Source organism: Dryas octopetala, chromosome 2, assembly GCF_963921425.1.
Source record: "Dryas octopetala chromosome 2, drDryOcto1.1, whole genome shotgun sequence".
NCBI classification, from domain to species: domain Eukaryota; kingdom Viridiplantae; phylum Streptophyta; class Magnoliopsida; order Rosales; family Rosaceae; genus Dryas; species Dryas octopetala.
The window spans coordinates 14,013,141-14,040,746 of NC_141367.1; the positions used below are offsets into that span (position 1 = coordinate 14,013,141).

The 27,606-nt window shown below is 34.2% G+C and overlaps 2 protein-coding genes and 1 long non-coding RNA gene across 3 annotated transcripts; 2 read left to right on the plus strand and 1 right to left on the minus strand.

Moving 5' to 3' along the window:
• Window positions 1–1,216: 1,216 nt before the first annotated feature.
• On the plus strand, window positions 1,217–3,138 carry LOC147293285 (F-box protein At5g48550-like). The gene is made up of 3 exons (XM_086231044.1): window positions 1,217–2,284; window positions 2,893–3,000; window positions 3,109–3,138. Exons 1-3 carry the CDS (start codon window positions 1,217–1,219, stop codon window positions 3,136–3,138), a joined length of 1,206 nt encoding a protein of 401 aa, XP_086087170.1.
• Window positions 3,132–15,055, minus strand: LOC147293286 (uncharacterized). Its single transcript, XM_086232817.1, has 15 exons — window positions 14,784–15,055; window positions 14,208–14,415; window positions 12,707–12,786; window positions 12,049–12,087; window positions 11,276–11,294; window positions 9,796–9,849; window positions 8,829–8,956; window positions 8,679–8,747; window positions 8,135–8,220; window positions 6,712–6,821; window positions 6,073–6,123; window positions 5,874–5,932; window positions 4,505–4,549; window positions 3,888–3,962; window positions 3,132–3,424 (listed from the first exon to the last, which is right to left on the minus strand). The coding sequence occupies exons 1-15, from the start codon at window positions 14,940–14,942 to the stop codon at window positions 3,293–3,295; spliced, it is 1,314 nt and encodes a 437-aa protein (XP_086088943.1). The 5' UTR covers window positions 14,943–15,055; the 3' UTR covers window positions 3,132–3,292.
• Window positions 15,056–25,358: 10,303 nt separating this feature from the next.
• Window positions 25,359–26,435, plus strand: LOC147293287 (uncharacterized). The gene is made up of 3 exons (XR_015120945.1): window positions 25,359–25,551; window positions 25,896–26,051; window positions 26,273–26,435. It is a non-coding gene; the product is annotated as an uncharacterized LOC147293287 (long non-coding RNA).
• Window positions 26,436–27,606: the final 1,171 nt, after the last annotated feature.

The window sequence follows — 27,606 nt, forward strand, 5'->3', positions numbered from 1 at the left end:
TAGGTTCGTCTTGTTATAAGTTATAGGTTCATCTTACCAAAAAAACAACAAGAGATTGCAGTATTTACTGATTATGTTAAAGAATTGATTATTTTAGTATTCTAGGGTTCAGTGGGATTAATATACATGGAGAACTAAGCAACATACCTTTGCGGAACCAAACTTCAGTGGCAAAGAATTGATTTTGTTATCAAGCACATTAGTGTCTGGGACTTTAACTTAAACCCAGTACAACAATTTCTGCAATAGTATTGCAGTACTAGTCAATTCAATGCATAGAAATTTTAGTGTTATATACAGTGACAATTTGAATTGTCTTATTATAGCATTATATACAGTACCAAATTTTTGCTTTTAAAATGGCCTTGTACAGTACCAATTTCGTGCATTTATTTGGATGCATTGTAAATTATTTTTGTAAATGAGCAATTTTACAGTTTAGGTTTTGAGTAGAAGAATTTGAATTTTATATTTTACCCTCGTTGCTTTGTTTAGGTTTATTGTGCGTTTGAGACTATTTTTGTTTGAACTTGTGTAGGTGCTGACCAAAAAGAAGATTTCAAGTGAATGGTCCGCCTCGGTCCCCAAAAAGTTTAGGGTCGGCCACAATATAAGCACCAAAAACATTAGTAGGGGGATCATATCTCTTAAAAGAGGATAGCTGAGACTGACATGAAGAGCATCGTACGTAGTTTCTGGTTTGGAAGAAATTCCTTAAACGGATATGGTGATGTTTTAATGGTTTTGGTACCACATCTTCTATTGTTTTTTATTACAAGTATCATTGATTTGTTGTTACCATTTAATTTACTTAAACTAGTAACTGTATGACATCAAGTGCGATGCTGTTTTCTATTAATACATGACAAATTAAGTACACATATACTTTTCCTTTTAACGGTAAATACACATATTTGTTTAAATACATATTTAATAAAGTTCATTGCTAGGTTAGATCGTTCATGTATATAAATATATATATGTTGGACTGAAAAACATTCATGTAGAGTAATTTGTTACCTTGTTAAATTAATTTATGTAGATTACTTAGTATTGGATTAGTTTTTGGAAGCTCAATCCATATGTAGTTTGGGATAAGTTATTCAATTTCTAGTTTGCTTAATTCAGGTACATATATATTGAATATAAGTATTCAATTTAAGTTGTTAATGAGTTTTTTATTTTTTTTGTTGGGTGATCTGTAAGATTCGAGAAAATGAGAAACACAAAGTTGAAGTTGATGGACCTACCCAATGATATTATGGTGGACATCCTTATGAGACTACCCATAAAATCACTTTGTTGCATGCAATCTGCCTGTAAGACCTGTTTAAACATTGTTGACTCCCCCTTGTTTGCTAAACTGCACACTCCACGTTTACTTAATTCTGCTGCTACCTACTCTGTTGATGTTGAAGTACCTCAACTCATGCTTCTTGCTCGATCCTACATTTGGAGTTGTGAATCCCAATTTCAGCCATTGAAATACAATGGAAAGCATGCCTTGACAAGAAGCAATCGCACTCTTTTTGTCTCAAATGTTATCTCCTGGGAAAGTTACGGTGTAGATTTTGTTTTCTGCAATTTGGTTTTCTTTAAAGAGGATTCGAGATGTGGAGGTCCATGCTTTTTACTCAACCCTCTTAGGGGAGAAGTTCTAAAGCTCCCAATGAGTAACATCCAACTTCCAGACTTTACTATAATTAGGTATGGTATGGGATTTGATAATATAACCAGCACTCACAAGATTGTTCGTGTTTATGAAGATGCAAAGCACAACTACTTGGCGGCCCAAGTTTATGTATTGGGCACAAACTCATCATGGCGAGAGATACGCTCAGTTCCACCTTGTAATTTAAGCAAAAAGAAGGTATGTGCACATGGAGACATGCATTGGTTGGTCAAAGAAGGAAGTCATATTGATATTGGAGGAGGAAGAAGTAGAAGCCATATAGTTTCTTTTGACTTTAAGAAAGAGGAATTCTATTGGACTTCTCATCCGACCTTACGAAGCTCGCCAGGTATGCTATGTCTTGATGACTTTCACTTGCTTAATCTTAGAGGATCTATGGCCATTGTGGATGCATCATTAGTAGAGTATATTGGGATATGGGTGATGAAAAATTATGATAAGAAAGAATGGGTGCTAGATTACAAAGTGGATACTCGAATGTTTGTACATCGTCTTCATCATCCTTGTCATCCTGGGCTTAGAGAATGTAATTGTTGGGAGTGGGAACATGGCATATTTTTCGTCCAAAGAGTTCTGGAATCTCATGCTACTGTATACTATTTTTTGGATCTAAGATGTGGTTCCGTTAAATGCGTAAAAAAAGTATGGAATCTGTACACCACCTTCACTTTCAGTTTTACCGGAAGCCTAATTTCCTTAAAAAATTGTGGCAATTTTATTAAGTTAGGAAAGGCAGGGATATGTCATTTGCATTGAAGTAGATGCGGGCAATTGGGATGAATTTTTGTTATATATACTTTTATGTGAGAAGTGAGAACATATAAAAAACGTTCAAAAGGAATTGAGTTTCTCTTATGATTATTATGTATATATGGTTAAATAATTGATATTTTTTTTTTAGCAGATTAGAAAAGATTTTTTTTTTTTCTTTTTAGATGTTTAATTTGTCAGCTATATTTGGGTCTCTCTTCAGGTTCCACTCATCAAACTTTTTATTCTCTAAAGCAATTAAGCAAGCAAATACAAATTCTCTTTTAATTCCATTACCATCTCAGAGTCTCACCTCCATTTTGGCCTAGTAAATACAAGTTCAAAATATTCTTGCCAACATTCAATGTTCTCTTATAATGTATTATCTAATTCAAGAAAAATTATTGGGTGTATGTATTGGTTACACGGAATAATTTCTCCTTATTCAGGGCCACCTTAAACACAGGGTGAGCAACGCACATTGCCTTGAGCCTCATATTGAGCAAAAGCCTTCCCTTAGAGGCGGCTATGCCGAAGTCAAGCAACTCATGGACGCTGTAACTATTGACTCGCTAGGAGCTCAATCTGTTTTTTGTAGGTTGTGATCCCTTGATTTTTTCAGAAATTGACTGGCATTCTTGAAATTTTCATGTAATACATTTCAGGCTGATATGGACGAAATTGGGTCCGATTGACTACAATGAATACAATTCAAGCTGATGAGCCTACATACCCAGTATCAAACAAAATTGATAACTGAATTTACAAAGAAAACCCCTGAATCTTCTGCTGCTTGCGTATCCTCTTTATAACAAGCTTAGGCTTCCTACTATATGACCAAGAGCAGAACTAAAAAACTTGATTATGGTTTTCAAGTTTGTTCCATAAGGAAAATGCTCTCCTGATGAGTGGATCAGCTGAAAATCCTTCTGCATATGCACTTACAGCAGTTAAGAGGCTCGTGAATTTCTCTCCATTGTCCTGTAACCATACGAATCAGTTTTCCAACAACCAGAATCACTAATTGTTCCATCAGGGCATAACATTTTACTTGTGTACTAAATGCATGCGTTCAACCATGTTTAGATTAGTTAAGCAAGATATAGATATAATTCATGCACTTCGTAAATTTATACACATTTTAAACAGTAACAATGGAAGCTTTACAAATTCAAGCAATATTTAAGAATATCTTAAAATTTAGAGATGTAATGAATTTCTCAAAAGGAAAAGTAAACTACGACATCAGCCCAACACAGTACCGAGTAGGTGGTAGATCTAGCATCCATCTATTGCAGATAATAGGAAACTCTAAGCCGCAGACTATGTTCAGTCTATTAGAATTCATTCCATAACAAACAAAAGAAGTGCTGTCATTTATGATGACTTGCTTTATGGGATTCAAGCCAATGTAACTGCACACTTCAAAATTATAGGCACAAACCTCAGGTTTCTTAAATGTCAGATCTTTTGTGCTGAAAGGTACCATGTAGAATGGAAGATCTGAACGTAGTAGTGCCTGTCATAATAGAGAGCAATTACATATCAAAAGAATATGTTATGAAAATATGTAAAACATTACTAGCCATAAGAAAGAAATGGCAATGACTCTTGGGAAGTCCTCGTATAGGAATCAAATGACAATAAATAGATACTTACTCTACCCAGACAAAGTCAAAATCTGCATAAATCATACAAAATCCTCACTATCCCATTCTTTTTTATTTGTTTGGTCGATCTCACTATTCCATTGATTAAACATTTCCAGTTTTTCTTTTAGTGTGGTCTTTACTGCACAACCACAAATTTACAGGGCTTTCAACTTTTCTTCTGATTTATCAGAAATAAGTACTTCACTTTTTAACATTTAATAGCATAAAAACATGTTTATGCCCTCGAAATATCACTTCATGGAAGGACAACTTTTTTTTTTTTCACTGAGAGTTCCTGCAAATAGACTTAAATGGGCAAACCCCAACCCCAAAAGGAAAAAAGAGAAAAGGAAACAAGGGAAAGAAAGAAGAGCAAACTACGTAAAGCAAATGCTGATGATATGATTACCAAGTTCTTGCTCAAGAGAGCCTGATCAGCACTTGTTGTCAAGGCCTACAACAACAACAAAAAGATATAGCATTGTCAGTCAGATATCACATTATAAGTTCTGAACAATTATGAATTAGCTTACAGGTAATACTGTCTGTCCAAGAGAATAGGGGTGTTCAAATCCAATCCAATTCACAACCGACCAATCCAACCAAATATAACTTGATTAGTTTCAATGACTTTGCAAATTGGATTGGATCTCTAAATTCAAAAACAGACATGTTTGGATCAGTCATGCGGTAGAAGTGGAAGAATTGTGGGAGTTAGTTTCTTATTGGTCATCCTTTTGGGCCTCTGTGTCTAGTGCTTTTAGGGGAGTGCCTTTGTTTACAATACTTCTTGACTGGAAGTCAGTAATTAGGTAGTTTTGGATTGAGTTGTTTAGTCAAGGTTGAGTTTTGAGGGCTGTTTTTTTGTGTTGTAACTAAGTTAATGGACTCCTTGTCCATTGGTTGTACAGTTTTTTGAGCTCTCTTTAATAAAGTTTCTTTCTTTTCAAAAAAAAAAAAAAAGTCAAAAGTCATGCAGATTTCCCCACAACATAATTTGGTTGGTTTCATGATTCTTTGGCTGTAACTTGTAGGCATTGATATTATTGAAATTTTTAATATATATAGCTCTGTTTTCTGGAATGATATAATATAGCATTCCATAGAATTATGTTTGGAACATTATATAAACATAATACTTTTCTTTTGCCTTCAATCTTCATTTCACATCTAAATCTAATCAAATCTGTGATTGGATTTAATTTTATGACAGTTTTTTATTTTTCAATATACTTCTTCCTTCACTAAATACCGATCATCCAATCTAATCCAATCGACATTAAATGGGATTACAATCCTAGGTCAGATTAGAAAATTGCAAAATTTACAAAACAATCAACATTGGATCGGATTGCTGTGTACCCAATGGACCAATTTAAAGTTAAAAACAGTAAGGATCAGATATGCTCCCTCCATTGATCGATTTAAAACCATGAAAACTCAAATCAGGTCCGAGTGACAGAACCCAATGTGAATTGAAATGTTTCCAGGATTAAAAATACAATTTTATTCAAACTGTTTGAACTCAAGTTGCATCAGCCATATTGATTCAAATCCCACCAAAGATCTCAAATGTGATCAAGAGTCCAAACAGGTTCAATCAATCAGAAATAATCACCTGGCCTAGTTCACCCCAGCTTATCCCCCGACACCAGACCAGTGTTCTTTGTTTTTTTTTTTTTTTTTTTAATAAAGAAAGTTGATAATGAGTGAAAAATTATTTTAACAAGCATTTTTTATTCATGAAATTGTTAATTACTCATAACTTATAGCATTACCCTTCTGATTCGTTCCTCCTCAACTTGATCAACACACTGCAATAAATTCTCCAATGTGCCTGTCAACAGAAATCAGGTTAATTATTAGTATACCAAGCACTACATTGAGCAGTCAGGCCTTCATGAAAGACTTCCCATTTCTGGAACCATGCAAGGTTCACATTCCAAAAGAAAGTATAAAGATGACAAACTGACGTACCAAATTTAGTGATCAATTGCACAGCATGAACGTTTCCAATTCCATTAACTCCTGCAGTTATTACAACCAATTATTGAAACACAAGCTTCAATGCTCATTTTGCTCTCAGAAACATAATAATGGAAAGAAAACTGCTTAAAAGTTCCAGAACAAGGATTCTTTCCCAAGCCCAATACAACATTCTTATAAGCCATTGACATTCATTAAAACTATACCTCTGTTTCTTAATTATTCTAGTACAAGGGCTGAGCTAGATAACAGGGATACGTCAACCACCCATCCCCCAGCCCAAGTGAAAGATAATTTATTAAGATATCTAGGTAAATTACAATATTGTTACATAAATGCTCTTACATTTCCATTGGAAAAATAGAACAGATGCATCATTGTCACTTTCCCAGAATGAAAACTCTGACAATTTTTTTCTCTTATGAAAATATTGCCACGAGGCTGATGTCTCACATTTCAAAGAAAAATTTCACTGAATTTCATCTCATGCCTTGGAAACAGTGAATATCATGCTATAATTACTCGTCATTTTTTCATATTCTCTATACATTTTCTTCCATTAAACAAGGAAAACCAAAAACTCTTTCTTCCTTTTGCATTTAATTTTTCGCAAAATGAAACACATATAACCTGGAATATTATCACATTTGTCACCGACAAGTGAGATCACATCAACAAACTGAGAAGGTTGCAAGGTTCCATATTTTTTAGCAAAATCCTCCATTCCAAATGAAACCATCCTGGGAAAGCAATATGCATATATCAGAGTCCAAACTCAAACTGAAGAACAAATACAAAATAAGACTATAACAATAAATGAAGAATATGAATACAAAGTTTCACACTTTCAAATAACTTTCATTCTCAGCGACACCAACGATGGAAGAAAAAAATTTCTATGCATCACCCTTCTCTTTTCCTGACAAGGAAAGGGCATGCAGATGTATAAGTTTCAATTGATACACACTGAACCATTCAATAAAATTCGACTCAACTCAAGCCTTTATCTTAGATATTGGGGGTGAATCCTATTCATGAATAATTTGGGGTCCTCAATGAACTCTCCTCAACCACTTGGACCTACCCAAACTCACTCTTTATTAATCCCTATGCTTTCTACTACTTCTTTTCATGTTGATTTTTTGGTTTACCAACTTAGTTTTCCATAGTGGATCATCCTTGGATCCCCAAGGCTCTTGATCAAATCATCTCAGACATTTTCCCTCATCTATACTTTAAGGTTCATAAAGTTGTGCCATAAAAATTTTTCCTAACCAATAACAGCAAATGAAGGTGTAAGGTCAATCAAGATGTAATTCCATTGGGTTTATAAATAAGAAGCAGGATGAGAAGGATATTTATCTCAAACTATTCTACTATTGAAACTTCATTGAAGTGCAAACTAAACAGAAGATGCAACAATCTTTTGCACCGGTAAGAAAAAATTATACTGTTTTTCAATAAGAAAAAAATTTGTGTTTTAATCATTAAGACAAGTGTGGACAATGAAACCAAAGCCAGATTACACTAAACCAAGAACACATGACACTCAAGTCTATCAAGATAATTCAAGACACCGAAGTTAACAGAACAGAATTGCAAAAACAAAAATGCAGAATTCACATCAAAGCTACCCAATCCAGCAAAATATTTGGAACTGAAATGTCCTAAAGTCAAAGGTAACCGATGATTTTAACCTATTGGACGTAAAAGAAAATGATACTGATTAATTCTCTGGCATTATTATAATTTGAAAAACCCTGTATCAACCAATCAGACCACTCTTTCATAGGTTAATTGTTATACATAATCCTCTTCCGAGCTTTCTTCATTTTTAATTTTGGATAACCTAAGGACTGTGAGAGACTGTCACCAGTCACCACTTGATGAGGCTTTCCAGAATTAAAAAACCATGGACCATATGGAGTGGCAGAGACACTATATACTAAGCAATATTGCATGAACATAATAAATATAAGCACATTTGTACCCATTAACTAAGATTTTAGCACAAGCCATGAAGTAAACATGGAAATTCAATAGAGTTACTTACTCAAATCCACGTGGAGCAATTCGTAGAAGCCGTAATGAAGGCGATAGGATTTGAAAAAAGTCTTTGTCTGGGGAGACAACACGTACCTGTGAAAAAGTCAGTGCAATCAAAAGTGACTGAGAAGATTTATAAGAAAAAAATGTATACTATTATCCCACTATGTTATTTATCAGGCGACTATTTTGATTTGTTCCTTTTTTAAGAAAAACAGGGAGAGAATACGAATCATACAGTTAAAGGTACAACCCTAATTACAATAGAAAACTAAATAACAATTAAATCACATAATTCAGAAAATTAGATCACACCCTTAAAAATATGTTTAGAATCCTAATTACAGTTAATCTCCAGCACTCCACCTCAAGCTGGAGCATATATGAAAGTGGGATTCCCACTTGACAATCAAAGTGGTGAATTATCTTATGAACAAGAAAGTGTGTTCAATCATTCTTCAGCTACAACGAAAAGAAAAATCATAGTGGGATAGCATTAAGTATATTTCAAAAAACAGTCTTCTTTAAATAATAGAACTTCGGAATTTAACCTTGTACCCAGTATCAACACTCCTAACAGCCAACGTTCCAATCACATCATCAGCTTCCACACCTGGCACCTGCCTTTGAGTAGACTCACGATCAATCACCACATACCTAGGATTAGCTATTCATATTAAGCCGTGATATAGAGCTATTACCTCAATCACCTTAATGGACATAGCCTTGATGGATGCTTTCAAGTATTGAAGTCCCTGAATAATGGTATCAGGTGTAGGGGGCCGATTGCTCTTGTATGCGGGGTATAAAGTATGACGAAAATTCAGGCCTTCAAATAAAAATAAAGATCACATTATAAGACATGTCATTCCTGAAAAAGAGACAAAGCAGATAGCAGCTCTTAGACAACACATGGTTTTAAAACCTTAAATTTTATAGCTAAAAAAATATTAAGTTCAGTATTACCCAAATTAGCAGTATCACAGGGAAAAGGAAAAAGACAAAAAAAATTATTCATACCCAACCACAAGAATAAGGGCAGAGAAACCAAAAAAGAAGGAAAACAAGGATATCAGTATATGTTTGTTCTTTCCACAGGATTTTGGTCAGCCTTGTGGGTGCGTTTCTACTGATTTTAGGGGGATTGCCCGTTCAACTATTTTTCTAGATCTTCTAGCTGTGGTGGATTGATGTTTGCTTGTTAGTTCAGTTTGTTTTTTGTTGACTTGTATTCTGTATAGTGTTTGGTCATACTGTTTCTTATGTTGGCTGTGGACATCATACATGACTTTTGAGTTAATAAAGTTTTGTTTCTTTTCAAAAAAAGATTTATCAGAATCTCTAGAAAAATAACAAATATCATTACTAGGCCTAGGTAACAGTATTTTACAATAAGAAAGCAGGCTTAAAAGACATTACATATGCTTATGTGGGAACATAGGAGGTAACCCAGGTCATCCTATAACAAGGTAGGGTGTTTGATGACTACATTAGGTGTAAATCATGTAGGTAAACTCAGCAGGATATATACTATGTAAGTAAACCTCACAAGACTTGGCAGGAATCTATTCCCACCTACTAACAACCGCGAATTACTTTTCAGATTGGCCTACGTTCTTAACTCCAACATGCAAACCGAAAAAAAAACTAAAATACAAAGAATCATACCTTTTCTTTTAACACTTTCTTTGGATGAAATACAAGTTTGACCAAATGAAACTCCTGAAAAGAGAAGGTTTGTCCAATCAAAATTGGGCTTGAAAAAACAGCTACAAAAACCAAAGCAGCTGATAACTCATAATTAGCCAGTAATTGGGGAGAAAGGTAGATGAAACTACATAACAGTGTTCAATATCTTAAAATTCAGATAAAACCTAAAATTAACTGCTTCTAGAAGCATATGCAAAATATTATATGACATAAGAAAACAATTGTTAATTTATGACCAAAAGGCAAACCATTACTGAAAAATGTACAAAAGAATATACATCTCTTTTTTTTTGCACAAGATTGAATGACCAAGTGTGGCCCTTTGTAATCTCAAACCACCTAAAGGAACAGGGAACAAAGTACTTTCTATAGACTCTTGTTCAAAATTCCTCCTTCAAATAGAGATTTCACCCGCCAGAAATGCATAATTATGTTCGATAACTAACTACTTATTGATCCATTGAGAGGAAATTTATAAGTCAATCAACTCCTAAAGCTACTTATTACATAAAGAACCACAAGACATGATACATCCTCTGAAATAAGCTCTTCCAGGCATATGTACATTACTGCTTGGACAACAAAATGCTAGTTTAGCATAATGCTCTTGAAGCTTATCCATTAGTTAATGAATTACTTTACATGAAATACCCAACGTGCAGTAGACTTCATAATTAAAACATAAGTTGCACCTGGTTTCACAAATCTAGAATGAGAAATGGAGATCTAATGAGAAGAATGTGTAAATGAAAAGAATTTGGAGAATAAAAGAAGAAGAAAAAATTATTAAATTAAACTTGATAGAGATATGGAAAGAGATATTATAAGAAGAAAAAGTTGTAAATAGTTCCATATGTAAATGGTTCCTGGGAAAATTACCAGAGTAAATATATGAAAATATTCCCATCAGTAAAGAGGTAGGAGTGGGCGGCTGTCAGATCATCAATTTAGTATATTTAATATATCATGTTGCACAAGTTAATTTATAGTATTTACATGAAAAGATCTGAAAAATCAAAAAGTGGAACCCAAAATATATATATATATATATTATATATATAGCAAGCTAACAAATTGGCTCCTTAAAAGGGGGGAAAAACCACTTAGTTTGTTGTAATTATATTTTATCTAAAGCAGTGTGAAACTACAAGCCCTCAAGGAAATCTTATTCTTCTCTTTCAAAATGTACCACATTAAACACACAACACGGACATCCCTGACATCCAACAGTCAGGATGTCCTGCAACACCGCTGTCTGTACAACATAGTAACCTTATGATGAGGTATGTTAAGCAAAATAACCCCCCCCCCCCCCCCCCCCCCTCAATTTTCCCAACTTACATATTGAGCACACTATATATGACTTCACTCAAACTTCATATACAGCATTTAAGCAAATAAGTACAAAGGGAAGAGGTTAACAAAATTCATATCCCACCATCATGGTCGAATACCACCTGCATGAAAAGATGAACAAAAGAAGAAAAAATTACAAGCAGTTGCAGCCAATTCAAAAGTAGAAAGACACTTACAAGAAAATAATGGAGGATATGATATTCAGAAATATTCAAGAACCAAACAAGGATCAATGGCTGCTATGTCCTATTCAGAAGAAATAACTGTTCTGTGAAATCAATATTTGCATCTTATATGATGATTGAAATACATTTGAAACCATTTGAAACCACATAAATGGAAACAACAATGCATTTGAAACCACATAAATGAAAACAACAATGCACTAGTTGATGGAGAATGAGAGGGAAAAAACAAGGGATATGGTTTGATTAAGGATTTTGATTTGAGTTGGTTTCGGCTGAGGGAGTTGATTGAGGGGTTGATTTTGGTGTGATTGTAGGACTGGCCTTATAAAAAGGCTATGATACAACACTTTTGAGACACATATGTTAAAATCCTATTCTTCCCTATTGCTTTTCTCACTTCCCCCTCTCCTCATCTCATTCTCCCTCTCTTTTTTCCTCACCCTCTTTTATTTCTCTTTCTTCTCTTTTCCCTATTGGTTCTGCATCACTAACCTTTCTAAGTTTGTCAAATAAAATTAGAAAAGGCCAATCAGGAAGAAACAAAATGTAAGCCAACAAATTAAGAACAGAAAAATGAAACAAGAACATGCCTACCAGAAATTATGAGCGAAATAGGATGATAATGCAGATATAATGTATGAACACACATAATGGAAGAAAACCATACCGCCACATGGGAAGGGACAACCTTTAGCACATCAATTATCTGCAAGAAAATCAAAATAAAAAATGCCTTAGACCTAAAAATTACAAACGATAAAAGGAAATGTATCTACTTTTGGTTTGCATTCGACCCAGCCATAAAGAGTTCTTAGCGCATTGCAATCCTATATAAAATATTCCAAGTAAGCCCTTTAGAAAAGTCCAGCCAACTGATACACCGTATTTATTAGACAGGAACCAGATACTAGTAAAAAGAATCTGAAATGGGAAAATAATCAAATTTTCTTGTGGCTAGTATAGCAGGAGGATACAAGGATTAATCACATATAGTCTAACTTACTCAATAAGGTACACATCTACAACCTTACCAACTCAAACCAAGTTACATCCTAAAAAAGCACTGGAGCAAGATAACTTCCCATAATTTAACAAAAATTGGACTATTTCTTATTATTCTCAGAATCAGGATTCTATTTGCAGGGTCAAAAAGAAAAGAAGAATAATAATTGAAATTTGGTGACACAATCATACATTCACACAGCAATTAACGTAATTTTGCAGCTAAATTTATAATCTATGAGAAAATATAAATTTAATATAAAGAAGTACATAAAAAGAAAGAACTGAAAAAATGTTGAATCCTTTACATGAACATCACTTACAAGAGAAAGCGCTGTAAATATGGTCAGCACCCAATCTCCATTTCCATCAGCATGTGTCAGATGGCCATGGTGCAACTTCGCTACTCTCATCAAAAGAAATAAAGCAATGGTTAGTGGTGCTAAACTATCAAAAAAAAAAAAAAAAAAAGCACATTATTCAAATTCAAATGAGCTAATTTTAGGATGCACACTCTATGACCAAAAGCAACTTGTATACCATAGAAGCGAACTACCAAACAAAGAGAAATATTAAAAATGTGGTGCCTCTTCTAACCATTTTTAAAATTTTAAAAGGAAGTTTCAAATACAGACATACTGCCCTAAATCTTCAATTTGTTCGTGCAAAGTTGCAAAAGATAATAAGAAAGGAAATTGGTTTATGATTTTTTAAAGTATGGCAGAAAACATCATCTTGGGGGGGGTAGCCTTCTGTTAAGCATTCAATTAGGCAATAGAAAATGACAAATTTTCTAATTTGTAGAATAAAGCTAGTGTACAATTATAATGTGCATATTATATCGCCATAAATTTAACATCATACTTGACTGAGAAAATCTTTAAATTTCTAATCTTTCCAGTACTTTAAAATTTATTTTTCAGAAGTAAAACTGACTTCGGCAGATAGGGAAAGGAGTAACAAAGACACAAAATTATACATAAGAGGAGCAGAACATGATTGTATTTAAATTGAGACAGAGAAGTGAAAACTAGGAATTTCATAGAAGTTCAACCACAAAATGTCGATCATATGACAAGTCAGCCTGAATTTTTCCTACAAAAGCGACAGTTATTTCAAGGAAGAAACAGGTTCTAGCCCCCAAAAGCCTAAACAACAGAAAATGAAGAATCCAAAGGCCGCAAGAAGGAATTCAAAAGACAATGATCAGAATCTGTATATCAGGTTTCTGGCAGAGTTTAACATCAAAATTTATCAGTTTTTTATTTCATGTTGTATTATTTTTATAGACTCGGAGATCAGACAGATGTGGATGATAGGTTTACATGTTCATCATCTGAGAATTTAATGTCAAAGGTTAAAATTAACTATCAGGCATCAAAAGTAAGATTGGATATTGGCATTCCAAAAAGGAAAAAGAAAAAGAAAAAATTGGCAGTAGATTGTACCTCAAAAAGTGGCATTTTGTTTATTGATCAGTGGCTCTAGGTCAGATTGTAATATGGATAACCTTAGAACGCAAGAAGATTATACATTGGTGTTTGTATAGAACTAACTTCACTTATGGTCTTTTGTTTCAGGTTACATGTGTTATGTTGAAGAGAGTTGTGGTAATGCTGGCATGCTCAAAGAACATGTTGGTAGCCATCATATTATTATGGCTTTAAATGTTGCACCCTACTTTCTTACACCCAAATTAGATTTGCAAAAACATCATAAAAAGTAAACCAGTTCATCTATTTCAATGTACACCCTAAGCAATAGACGAATCCAATTCCAGAATAAAAAAATAGATATACCAAGACAAGGAATTGTATAACTTACCTAAGAGCTTATAGTATGCTCTATATATGATTGATGTGCCGTCAATGAGCATTACTCTACCATCTGAAGGGTTACTATTCACTGTTTTTTCTTCATGTTTGACTAAATCAAGTAGCATATCTCCCTGTCGTACTTGCTCTGCACTACCGCTCTCATTAACAATTCCCGGGAAAGCCGAAGTAAAACTATTGGATATATTACAATAGCCCTAAAATGTATGAAAAAGAACCCAGTTTAAAAAAACAAAAGTTATAACTATGAATAACATAAGAATATAAACTAAACTCACTAAACATATTCAAAAAAAACTTGCCCAAAAACCAATTACCATATATTTATACACAGATATACAATACAGTTATACATATATCACAAATTCATACTAACTTGTTGTGTACCAAAATTAAGGATACGCAACCCAGAATTTCATGGTGGTCACTTGGTATACCAATGATAATCATACAAAACTAACTTCAAATTTAAAGAGGTTGTCTTATATCAAATTTTTCACATTAAAATAACAAAAAGACCGCCTCAAACCGTTTCAAACACTGACTACATAATTGGGTAATATACCTTTGGGGATATTATAGGAGAAAAATGGATTGAATTGGGTTTCTTCGGACTGCGCAAGTGGTGCCCAACCCTCGCAGTGCTTGATAAGCTTCTGCAAAACAATGTGAAGTTTCTGCGAAGGGGAAGAATGTGAAGCAGCGAAGAGTGAAAGCAGGCCATGAATTCATAGCATCATTTCGAAGCACAGGACCCCCCACAAGCTATCTATCGCCCCCCGCCCAAATGCAATTTACGGAAAGCCGCACGCTTTGGCTTGGAACTTTCATAAAGGCTTTTTTCAACTGAGGCAAAATCTGCTGTCTCCAAAACCTGTCCCTATCCTGTCTCCTGCTTATTTTTTTGACACCTGTCCTCCCGTAAGAACCCAAAACCCTTTTTTTTTTGGGCCACGAAAACCCAAAACCCTAACGTGTTTTATCACTCAGTAACTCAATATACTATAACCCAACGTCTGTCACTCGATTTTAGACTAGGGCTGGGTTCGGTTCAATTACCGATAGGCTCCAACCACCTACCGACTATTGTTGGAATGGGCATATTTCGAACCGACTCCGACAATGTCGGTTTATTAAAGGTTGGTTTTATCGACACCAATGGTTGGATCGGTTCAAAATTGGCACACTCTGACAACTTGAAGTAGGCCTCTTTTTAGGCCAAATTTTGGATTTAAATCAGCCCTTTTTGTGGGTTTAATACAACAAATGCATACCTAATTAGCTAATTATGTCAATTTACATCAATACCTAAAACATACCTACATGACACAAGAAATGCATTATTCATCACATTAAAAGATCTAGAGTAGTTTGAAAGTTAATTTTATGACTTAAAAATTAAAATCTATATAATAAAACAGAACAATTTTTGAACTATTTCTGGATCCGAATGGCTGAGATCGTTTCGGCTTAAATCTAATTAAACAGAACAGTTTTTGAATTATTTCCGAGTCTGAATGGCAACATGGTAGTCCGAAGTAGATAAATAAGTACATTCTCATTGAGATAATAGTGTTTAAGCTCATTAGTCTGAGGTCAATGAATGTTTGATCTCCGATGACACAAAGGTGACAAGATGGTGACGCAAAAGGGTCGACGGCGAAGATGACGTAAAGAGTGGAGGGAGTGGGCGGGGTGGGGCTTGCTATAACTTTTAGGTGCTAGGTGTTGTCAATCATGTTTAGGTGCTAGGTGTACGTTTTGTTTTTTTTTTGGGTTAAGAGTTATTTATTCTAAAATGTTTTGGATATTATATTTGGTTTTTAGTTTTTAAATACTCTAATACGTCAATTGACGAAAGTACCGTTGAAGTTAACAGAAAATTTAATGAAAATAGAAAGTAGGTTTCACATTGTCACATAGAAATAAGATTGGGTGGCAAATAGTTAGAAAAATTTTGTTTGGTGATATTTATGTGCACCTGCTATGGCCTGGGTAGTATTTGTGTAAACAAGCCTTCTTGAAAAGAGTTTCAAAATCTAAGTGAGAGTCCAACTTTTTCAACTAAAAGAGATGGATGCATTTCTTCGCCACTCCACTAGTGGCTCGGCTTGGTCTCGATCGAGGCAAAGGTTGCAGCAGGAGGGAGTTGGCTGTTTCAATCTTTCTTTTTTGGTCGAGCGCCTGCTTACAGTAGTTCTACCTATAGAAAAGATCATTAGAGAGGAGACCGAAGCAAATGCTCTGAGCAAAGTGAATAGAAGCAGTCAGGTAGCTCAGCTAGTTAGAGCAAAGGACTGAAAATCCTTGTGTCCCAGCTTTTTTTATTTATTGATCTTTTGGAAATTCTATATATACACGAAAATCTGCTCATTATACCCACATGCTCATTATACCCACATGCTCACATGATCTTTTAGTGTTATAAAACTAAGAGAGGCATAGTGAAAATACTACAAAAGAGAATTAGTGTCCATTTGGTTGGCGAATTTGGGGCTTGGGGATTGGTATGAGATTTCATTTCTATGTTTGTTTGGTAAGCACATTCACTAGAATATGTAACCTTTTACATGGGTATGAGATACCCATGAAGGGAGAATTTGAAAGAGGGCTACTATATATGCATGTCATTTTTCCTCTCATTACACACCTCACTCTTAAATTATTGAATTACCATTCTAACCCAAACTCAAATGACCATAAAGGACAACCCACCCAAACCCAGCCACTCCAAGTCCTGACCCCACCGCATATCGGCGGCGCCGCCACTATTGCTGGCGGTTTAACCCGTCAACATCCATTTCTCTCTCCTCTCTCTCTATCACTTTCCTCTCTATTTTCTCTCCTCTCCTTTCACCATTTCTCTCTCTAGCATCTTTCCTCTGTCACTCTATCTCCGATCGGTTGCAGGGGCTAGCGACTCAAAATCGGTGGTCGGCGTCCACCAATCTTGAGGTTGGCAACCTTGCTACCGATCGAAGAGAGATCGAGTGATAGAGGAAAAATGCGAGAAAGAGAGAGAGAGAGAGAGAGAGAGAGAGAGAGAAATAGACAGAGAAGAGAGAGAGAGAGGAAATAGGCAGAAAGGGAAGGAGAGACAAAGGAGGTCGGTGACAATGGCAGCGCCGACGCTCGATGGGGTCGAGGTCAAGGTGGGATCGGGACTTGGGGTGGCCGGGTTTTGGATTTTGGGTTTTTTTTTTTTTTTGTTTAATGAAGTATTTTTAAAATTTTTGGAGTGTGTATTAAGAAAATGATAAAATAAAAAAGAAAATGGGGTATGGGTGAGAAAGGGGTGTGTAATGAGAGAAAGAGAGGTGTGCATATAACAGCCCTCATTTGAAACCCTTGGTTAATTGGTCCCCTTTGGGTTGCTATTCCCATCATTTAGGAAATTAGGATTTATTGTTGAAACTTAATACCAAAATAACCCCACTAAAAAATTAAAAATAGGGGTTTTTTATTTTTTTTTTCAAATTTGGTACCTAAACTTTAACACATGTCTTAACTTGATATCTAAACTTTTATTTGACCCAATTTGGTACCTCAACTTTTATTTTGTATCTCATAAGTACATAATCCAATTTTCATCCAATCTGTTAACAGAACCCAAAGGTAAGAATGTCCAAAATCATCTTTTTTTCTCCTCTGCAGTTCCCTCTGCCCCCATCCACCCTAACGGGCCAAACCCACATCATCTCTTCCTTTTTTCTTATGCTAACCTCTACTGCAACCTACACGCCAGCTTTTTCACCCAAACATGGTGAAAAGGAAAGGTAAGCAAGAGTGATTTTCTCTTGAAGTGGTTTAAGATCACCGTGATTTTTGCCCTATTGGGACCAAATCACACTTTGATTTCATTGCCTCAGATGAGCAAGAGTTTCTATACCAATGGACCTACTTTGGAAGTCCAACACCTCATTGTAAAGCTTTGTCTTCAGCTTGATCATTTGGGCATCATTGGACTTCTTATGCATGAAAATATGAAATCAATCTTTTGTTTTTTTCTCTTAACCTCCACAGAAACTCAACCTAGACGTACGCTACCTTCTCCTTCTTCAGTTTCTATTAACCTCTACAACAACCTACACATCAACATCACCTTCTTCTTCTTTACATGTCCCCATTTTTTTCTCTATTTTTTTTTTTAAATTTCAAATACACAAGTTTAAAACAACAAAAAAATCAAGAATTCTTCACAAATTCTCATCTTTTTTCTTCCTTTTTTTTTTTTTTCAGATCCCATGCACCTCTCTTCTTTGGGTGAGGGTGGGCCAAGCTAGGGCGGGTCGAGGCTGAGGCGGGCAAGGCGAGTCTGGGCGGGGCTGTTCTAGGGGAGCCGGGGAGGGGATGAGGTTGAGTGTGACAAGGCTGGGTCTAGGTTAGGTGGGGGAGTCTACCCACCCCTCTTTCTCAGCAGGGAAGAAGAGGGAGAAAAAGAAGGAGAGGGAGAGGGAGAGAGAGAGAGAGAGAGAGAGAGAGAGAGAGAGAGAGAGAGAGAGAGAGGGATGAGTACAACCGTTGGCTACGAGGGTGGCAGAAGGCAGGGGTGCGGCTGGGATGATTTTGGACATTCTTATCCCTGTGTTCTGTTAACAGATTGGATGGAAATTAGATTAGGTACTTATTAGATACAAAATAAAAGTTTTGATACCCAATCAGGTCAAATAAAAATTCAGGTATTAAGTTAGGACACAGATTAAAGTTTAGGTACCAAATTAAAAAAAAAAACCCTTAAAATATTTTTTAAAAACATAATAAACTAGGGTATTATTGGAAACAAGTTTTGATTCCTATTACTATACAAATCAAATATAGAAAGCATGGATATGACATTCGCAAGGACCCATTACGTCGACCAAACGGAGTCTTGGGTCTAGGGTTTATAGAAATATCATATTTTACAATGAAAATGACTCCTTAAAGTATCTAAATATTACATATTAACCATAAACTCATTTGTGGATAGCCACACAATTTATCATATTCACAACACTTCCCTTTGGATGCCCACTACATATAAATTTTGCCTTATTAAAAAACATATTGGCCAAAACCTTATGGAAAAAATAACTAGATAAAGGAAAAGATTACAATCTAGCTTCATGTGTATCTCATAATTACTATGACAGACATGCAACATGAACTCATCAAAACCTTGCCAGAAAAATCAAGGAAAAATTTTAGCAAAAATACTTCAACTATATATACCCCTATTTTCAGTTGAAGATTTCATTTTCACTTTGATTAAAACAAGGACTATTATTAATAATTTGTTTCAATATAGGATTTCCATCATTTCTGTTATAACTTTCATTAAAAATTGGTCATGTGTCAAGCACATGACCAATTTTTAGGGATAAAAATGTCTATTTACCTAAAAAATAATTACCAAAAAAATTAAAATTAAAATATTGTATAAAAATTTATATGAATAAAAAGGGAAAGGGATGGAGAAACCCTCCCCCACCAACCCTCACCATTCCCACCTTCTCTCTCCCTTGTCCGACCACTGTCAGCAACCCCCCAACCCCCGCCGGTGGCCCCCCATTTCACTTTCTCTCTATATCTCTTCTCTCATTCCTTATCCTTCCTTTCTGTCTGTATCTCGCTTTCTCTCCCTCTCTTCTCGCTCTAACCATGTCTTCTGCAAGTACTGGTCCTAAGCTGATTGAAAACCCAATTAATTGGGCTTTTTTTTATTTTTAAAACTATTTTTTCAATTAAAAAAATTATAATACAAATTTGTACTTAAAAGTTGGTCACGTGTGGGTCATGTGATCAACTTTTAAAAAAAATTTTGACAGACTTGACAAAATGTCTTTGATTGAAACAAATCGTTAATAATAATCCTAGATTGAATCAAAGTGAAACCATGATTCTCAACTGAAAATAAGGTATAATTGGAGTCTTTTTGCCAACATTTTCCCTAAATCCTAAGTGAACAAAAACCTTGGATGAAAGGAAAAGAGTATAGTACACGTGCCATCAATTGATGTCACACTCTCCCTAATGTTAATATAAGTTCTCCAATCAATGATGATTGCCTCATTAAAACTTTTTGTGGAAAACCCAAAAATTGAAGTGAAAGGAAAATAGTATAACATTTTTCAGGATTGTTGGATGCGCTTAATTAATGCTATCTCGTTAAAACTTTGCTAAGAAAAACACGGTGGGACATAAACCTAGTCGAAGAAAAAAAATATACAGCACGCAAAAATGGTTAAATGCTCCCCTTAATAGATTATTCCCTTTAAGAACAACAAACTTTAATTTGACCGATTGAATAATTCATCTCAAATGTTATCTTCTAGATAGTGAAGTTTGGAAGTGTTTGTATGAACATGTCTTCAATACTATCAGTAAAGGTTATATGATCGTCACTATCGATTAAATTCCTGTTAAGGTTAATTAGAGCAATACCAACAAAATATAGTTCCACTAAATAAAAAGGTTAGAAACAAATCTCAAATAATTTCTTTTTTTTTTTTTGGTCGAAAATCTCAAATAATTTCATGCACTTATTTTATAGATCGAAAAAGGCATCAAGATATATAATAACAATAGATAAATAAACATCATTAAGTATTATGAAAAATACTTGGAGCATTGAGAAAATTACATGGCATATATAACCAGCCATTAATTTTAATATATATGCACGAATTTTTGTATGTTTTCCATAAGCTCTTCAGAAACTCTAATTGATTTAACTTGCTCAAGATTTTGAATACGTTGCAAAGACATTGAATTCGACGATTTATCTATTTATCAAAGTATTCACTGAGGCAATTTAGATCATATTTATGGTAATAAAGTTAGAACATATTTTGAGCTCCAAACTCCTTATATCCAAGGAGTAAAATTTAGGTTTCGATTAAAATTTGATTTCGACAAAATTAGACAAAAACGACGGAAATGGCTATCAAAATACAAAAATTTTGAATGAAACTTAACCATATGTTTATTTAACATATTATCTACTACATTAAAAAAACATTGAATAAACCAAATTATATAGTAGGTTTCATGTGATATAAGGTGAATATAATAATGCGCGTTGAAGACAAATACTGTTAAAAAAATGGGTCACTAATTAATAATTAATCTCTATATACCTTAATACTTTTTATACTCTATAATCTATACACTAAACCTTATATACTCTATAATGTATATTCTATATTGTTTAGGATATGGTATAAGATATTAGAGTTTAGACACTTTGGGATAATTTAATTATTTTTCATATGGAAATCTATTAGGATTTAAAAACAACTAAACGAAACACCAAAACGGCCAAACCAAACCCCAAACAAAACCTCAAACCCTTTTTTTTTCTTTCCAATTATCCAAAGACCCCAAACCCCACTTTTTTTTCTCTTTTTTTTTTCTTTTTTTTTCTCTTCTCTTTTTTTTTTTTTTTTTTCTGTTTCCTTTTCTTCCCCCTGTGACTTCCAGTAGTCTTTCTTTTCTTCTCTTCTCTGTGAAACCTTCTGTTTCTCTCCCCTAGTCCCTCACTCCCACCTCCCTCCTTAATCTCCTTTCTCGCCTCCCTCTCCCACCCTGATCTCCCTTTCTTCCTCATTTCCCTCCCTGGATCTTTTCTCTCCTCGATCTCTTCTCTCCCTCTGACAACGGCGGCTCTGCCTCTTCCTCCCCGATCTTTTCTCTCCCTCCAGCGATGACGGCGACTTTGCCTCTTCCTCCCCTCTCTCCCTCTGGTCTCTAGCTACCATCGAAAATTCGAGACGGAAAATTTCGGCAAAATTTCAGCGAAATTTTTTGAAATCAATTTGGTATAGTGTTAAAATTTCTATACCCCTAATTTTTGATGAAATTTTGCTGCAAAATTTTTTGAAATCAATTTGGTATGGTGTTAAAATTTCCATACCCCTAAAAAACGAAATTTTCTACGAAATTTTGCCGAAAATTTCAAAATTTCACTCCTTGCTTATATCCTTCATGAATTTGCTTCAAGCAATTGAAATGACACTTTATTTTTTCGAGATTTATTTTTAGCACTGAGCATTCATATCCCTAAAATAATTACGTATGGTGATAGTCATCGATCATCTCATAATCTTTAAAGACTTTCACATATAAGCATAATGTCTATAAGTATGGAGTGACACACGCCATACATAAGCTAGTCTAATGGTAATATATCCCGTGTACATATAGAAATGTGACTGCATTTATAATGTGAATATTTTATTCCCACTTTTAGGTTGTTTCCAGGAAACCCTTGTGTCATATGACTCATATCAAGTGATTTTATTTCACTTTATTAACAACACCCTTTTTTTTTTTTTTTTATAAAGCATCTCATTGCATTAGATCAGCCAAAATGCAGAGTAAATACAAAGAAAGAGCTCAAAGGCTTACAAGAAGGCAAAAGCCTACAACAGTAGAGCATCAAAGCCCACATAAATTCCAAGATCTCATCACAGCAGTGTTGAGCAGACATTATAGCCACCAAACGGAGCTAGTGAGGCGCCGAAGGACTTAGCGAACTTGTTGCGTTAGGGACCACGATCCTACCAAAAACTCTAAACCTTAAGGTTAAATGGGTGTTCTTTTTAGCCGCCACCTCAGTTCTTTAAAGCTCCCCTCAACTTTAATGTATGCCTTCCATATTTCTCAATGTATATTCAACTTCAATTGAATCTTTTTAGTTTAATTTCTGAATAATTTAATTTAACTTTGTCGACATTTATAACAAATATTCTTACACATTATCATTGTTGAATGTATGCCCTAAAAGCTAATTAGTTATTGGTTTTTTAGGGATTAAATAAATAAATAAATAAAAGGGAAATATTTATTTTATCTGTTAATATATAAGCTAGTATATGTGTGACAATCTAATTGATACATAAAATGTCAATGGAAACTAAAGTTTGGAGAATGTATTCTAAAGAAGATTAGAATCAAGAAATATTTACTCTTTAGTTTTTATTTTCTAAAGATGTGTCTAAAATTGAAATAGATCATTTTCAAACAAGAATTCAAAGAAATCTCAAACTTAAAGTTCAAACCCTAAAAAGTTTGTGAGCCTCAATTTCTTAACAAATAAATACAAAAATGAAAAATTGAAATTAATTTTAGGCATAAATTCAATTTAGACACATAACTATATAAGTTATTTCAACGGGGTCCATGAACTTTAAAATATTTCAAATATACACCCGATCTATTATCTAAATTGAAAAATGAATTTCTGTCTATTGATTCGTTGAGAGATCAGTTAAATGACAGCTTGGCTTTTGCTGATTAGGATTACTTGACGACGTGGTGCTATCTCAGCAAACATTTTCCACCAAATGAGCGACACAGGCCCACAATTTATTAATAATAGAGAGAGTGAGAGTTTGTAGGCCCGTGTCAGGGGTTAGGTGGACCCGTATCGCTCATTTCCCGCCAAATGAGCGACACAAGTCCACCTAACCCCTGACACGGGTCCACAAAGTCATCATCTCTTTCTCACTCGTTGAACACAAGTGAGAGATTTATATTCGAATTTGGGGGAACGTGATATTTTTTGGAGACTAAATGGTCAGGAGAGCGTTCGACGAGCGGGAAAGAGGTGATGAGTGTGTGGGCCCGTGTCAAGTGGACATGTGTTGCTCATTTGGCGGGAAATGTATGCTGAGTTGGTGCCACGTCGCCAATTAATTCCCGTTAGCAAAAGCCAAGCTGACATTTAACTGATCTCTCAATAAATTGATAGACGAAATTTCATTTTTCAATTTACATAATAAATCAGGTGTATATTTGAAATATTTGAAAGTTCGTGGACCCCGTTGAAATAGCATATATAGTTATGTGTCTAAATTGAATTTATGCCTTAATTTTAAAAAGCTCATAAGATGGTCTTTCAATTCCCAAAAAAAAAAAATATTTTTGAAAACAAGTGGATAATTTATCCCAAAATGAAAATTTGAATTTTGTTAAAATAGTCCTAAGATTGCAAACAACGTAAAACATAAGGACCACAATGAAAAAATGGAAAACACATACCAGAACCAAATGTTATTTCGGGATATAACACGTGGACCAAAAATGTAGTTTATACTCATTTGTACTATCAGGTTCTAAGGTACATCCGTCAGGTCATGGAGGAATTGCAACTGAAAGAAATGAAATTTGTATCAATACATCTAACAATTAACTTGCAATTTGATCGATCTATGTCCACTCGTTCTTTGTTGGTCTCATAATGAATAAGAGCTTAGAGAGAGTGATGAGAGTTTTGTGATGATCGATTTTGTTTTTTCCAAACTCAAGGATAGAGCGTTGAACACCCAAATAAGATGTTCAAAATCAAACACAGTATTTGAACACCAAACAAGCTTTGTTTCAATCCCTAACACATTTTTCCTTTTAGAATCATAAATCTTAGTATACCAATTTAACAAAATTACACCAATTCGATTAGCAAATTGTAACTTTATGAAATATAATATCACTTACTGAAAGTTATATTCGCAGTTAAATTAATTTTGTGATTCCTTTTTGAGTTTAGGATTGATAGTTTAGTTTCTAGGAATTATGGCTCATTAAAGCCCTAAATCCTAAATCCTACATTTTAAACCCTTATTTTGTAGGCATAAACCCTAAAACAATAATGCATCAATTCAACAAATTATAAATCAGAGAGAGTTTCATTTTTTTTTAATTAAATTCATTTTCAAATTCATTCACTACCAAAAAATTGGCCAATAGGAACAAATTTTTAGCCATAGATAAAATTCTGTGACAAATTTCAATTCAGTCAATGCTATTCCCTTTATTAAGTTCAAACAACCCACCAATTGATGAGAATATGTGAGAATAGATCTCACAGATATTTATATCTATGTCTACAGATTAAAAAATTAATTTATTCAATTATAATATATATATTTTTTTATAACTTTTTATATATATTCACATATATATATAAAACTAATTTTACAAGGGGTAAAATAGATGATTACTCACTTTTGATGGACCCAAAGCCTGGCACACGTCAGATTGGGTCTTTTTCCTCACAAGTCAAACAACAACTCTACTCATGGAATTGAAAACTTTGTGGTGTTCTTCTGTTTTATTTGGTCCATTACAGAACTAGACTTGGGTGAAGGAAAGGAAAGAACCATAGATCTCCTAAATACTTTTGTTTATGAAAGGAAAAGAAAAGAACAAAACATCTCTGAACTAGACTTCTGTGTTCTTCTGCAGCTCATCTCCTAAATTTGTTGATGAAAGGAATTGAAAGGAACGATTCCGATACATTGGGTGTCCTTGCTTACGGTCGGCAAAACTCTGCATATTTTCTCAATTATCTGGTGCGTATGTTAGTCCGCTTGATTTCTATTTTCTATTTTTTAAATGAAGCCCTCTTGATTGGATTTCTATTTTCGAATTTGGATTTCTATTTTCTAATTTTTAAATGAAGCCCTCTTGATTTAACTGGATGTAATTGGAATGAACTGTTTTGGTGCGGATTCAAACAACAACAACTTTAGCTATGAATTTGGTGTTTTTGTATGTTTTGCTTGGATTTTTTTTGAAGCTGTAAACATCCATAGATCAACGTTGTTGAGCTCTTTTAACAATCACATAACAATTGCCGCATATTTGGAACACTTAGTGACTCAATTTGCTTCAATTTTGTTTACAATTGCTGCAGCGTAGATAACCCCCAATACAATTTTAACATAATTGATTACAAAAGAGATCATGGAGTGCCCTTCCAATCAGCAAGATGAGTTCAGTTAAACCTTCCCTTGGAGCAGTTGATTGAATTGGAAGTTGGTTATCGTTAAAATCACCTTTAATCATCAAGGTATGTTCATTAAGTTGGTTCCTTTCCATTTACACTTATTGACAATCGGCTTCACAAATACGTATAGTTTTTATTTTATTTTTTTGTTTTGGGCACTTATTGATCCATTACCATATCTTAGTTGTACTGTGATATCATAAACTTGTAATGGTAGGTAATATCTATCATTTTACCAAGGCATCCAAAGTGATTAATTGGGTTCAATTTTGTAATTATTGCAGCAACAATGGATAAAAGCTGGGTTAAACTGGATAGGCTGAGTCCAGAATTCATTGCAGGATTACAGAATTTCATTGATCATTCATTACGTGTTGCTAGCCAAGATGGTTTGTTAAAGTGTCCATGTAAGCGTTGTTGTAACCGTGATTGGCTTCACCCTGGTTTGGTTAGTGATTGGCTTCACCCTGGTTTGGTTAGAGACCACTTGTATGTTGATGGGATGGATACACATTACGAAGATAAATTATGGACTGCTCGAGAATCTCTGCCCGATCCAATTTTCAAGGATATTGATATAATAATTAATATATTTTATTGATATTGATTTACACAACTTTCAAGGAATTTTATATTTAATTATATCACAAATACTGTAGGTGATTATTTTATAGTTGTTGGAGATGGTAAGAAGTCAACATATTATCCCACCGTTTTACACAAAATGTGAGTGAATGGCCTATACCCACCCAAATAGTACCCACTGACCCAGTTTTAGTAGCTGTTCCGTAGCTAGCTGGGTTAGACATGGATATCAATGGAAAAATTGGGTAAAGCCCACAATGTGGACGGTGGCTGATGGCCAATTTTTTGGTAGTAATTAAATTTTTAGCATCGTGTTTACAATTGAGTTAGGATGTAGGTGTCTAGCTAAAGCCCTAGAGCCCTAAATTCTAAATCGAAACCCTAAACCCTAAAATAATACTCAAATGTCTATAAGAATTACATTTATCTCAATCACTGAGTTTGCTTTTCATTTCACTTTTGGATTTTGTTGATTGCGTATGGTTTATGGTTTAGCCATAAGCTCCAGAACCACGATTTTGTACCCTAACCCCAAAAGAGCACTTAAATAATATTAAACTATACTCTAATAAACCTCAATAACCCATTAATCAACATAATAAGTATAAAAATAAAAAAAGTTGGCTGATCGAACAACGTCAAGGAAAAATTAGTATTAAGCCATAAAGTGGGGCCTATAAATAAATAAAATTTTACATGGTTTTATAAATTAAACACACAATTTTTGTGTCGCTTTTCTAATGTAAAATTTGTTCTAAATTAAATTTCAAACTGACAAGAAGGTAAAGCTAGGTAGATAACTTGTTATTAGTTTAGAAATAACGATATATCAATACTAATTGTTTTAACAAATTTCACTAAAACCAAAACTAGGGCAATAAAATAAGTATTAATCTTTATCGACCAGAGCATACTTACAGTATAAATGTAATAGTAAATGAGTTTTTAGATGATCAAATATATATTTGAGGGAGCCAATATGCATATTTATTCAAAAAAATTACCATTGCATATATTATTAAAATTGTCAGTA

Coding starts and splice junctions, on each gene's coding strand:
- LOC147293285 (XM_086231044.1), top strand. CDS start 1,217: ATGAGAAACACAAAGTTGAAGTTGATGGACCTACCCAATGATATTATG. Junction 2,285..2,892: donor TTCTGGAATCTCATGCTACT/GTATACTATTTT, acceptor CTCCTTATTCAG/GGCCACCTTAAACACAGGGT. Junction 3,001..3,108: donor TCAAGCAACTCATGGACGCT/GTAACTATTGAC, acceptor AATACATTTCAG/GCTGATATGGACGAAATTGG.
- LOC147293286 (XM_086232817.1), bottom strand. CDS start 14,942: ATGGCCTGCTTTCACTCTTCGCTGCTTCACATTCTTCCCCTTCGCAGA. Junction 12,088..12,706: donor TATTTACAGCGCTTTCTCTT/GTAAGTGATGTT, acceptor ATTTTCTTGCAG/ATAATTGATGTGCTAAAGGT. Junction 4,550..5,873: donor AGGAGGAACGAATCAGAAGG/GTAATGCTATAA, acceptor TTGTTGTTGTAG/GCCTTGACAACAAGTGCTGA.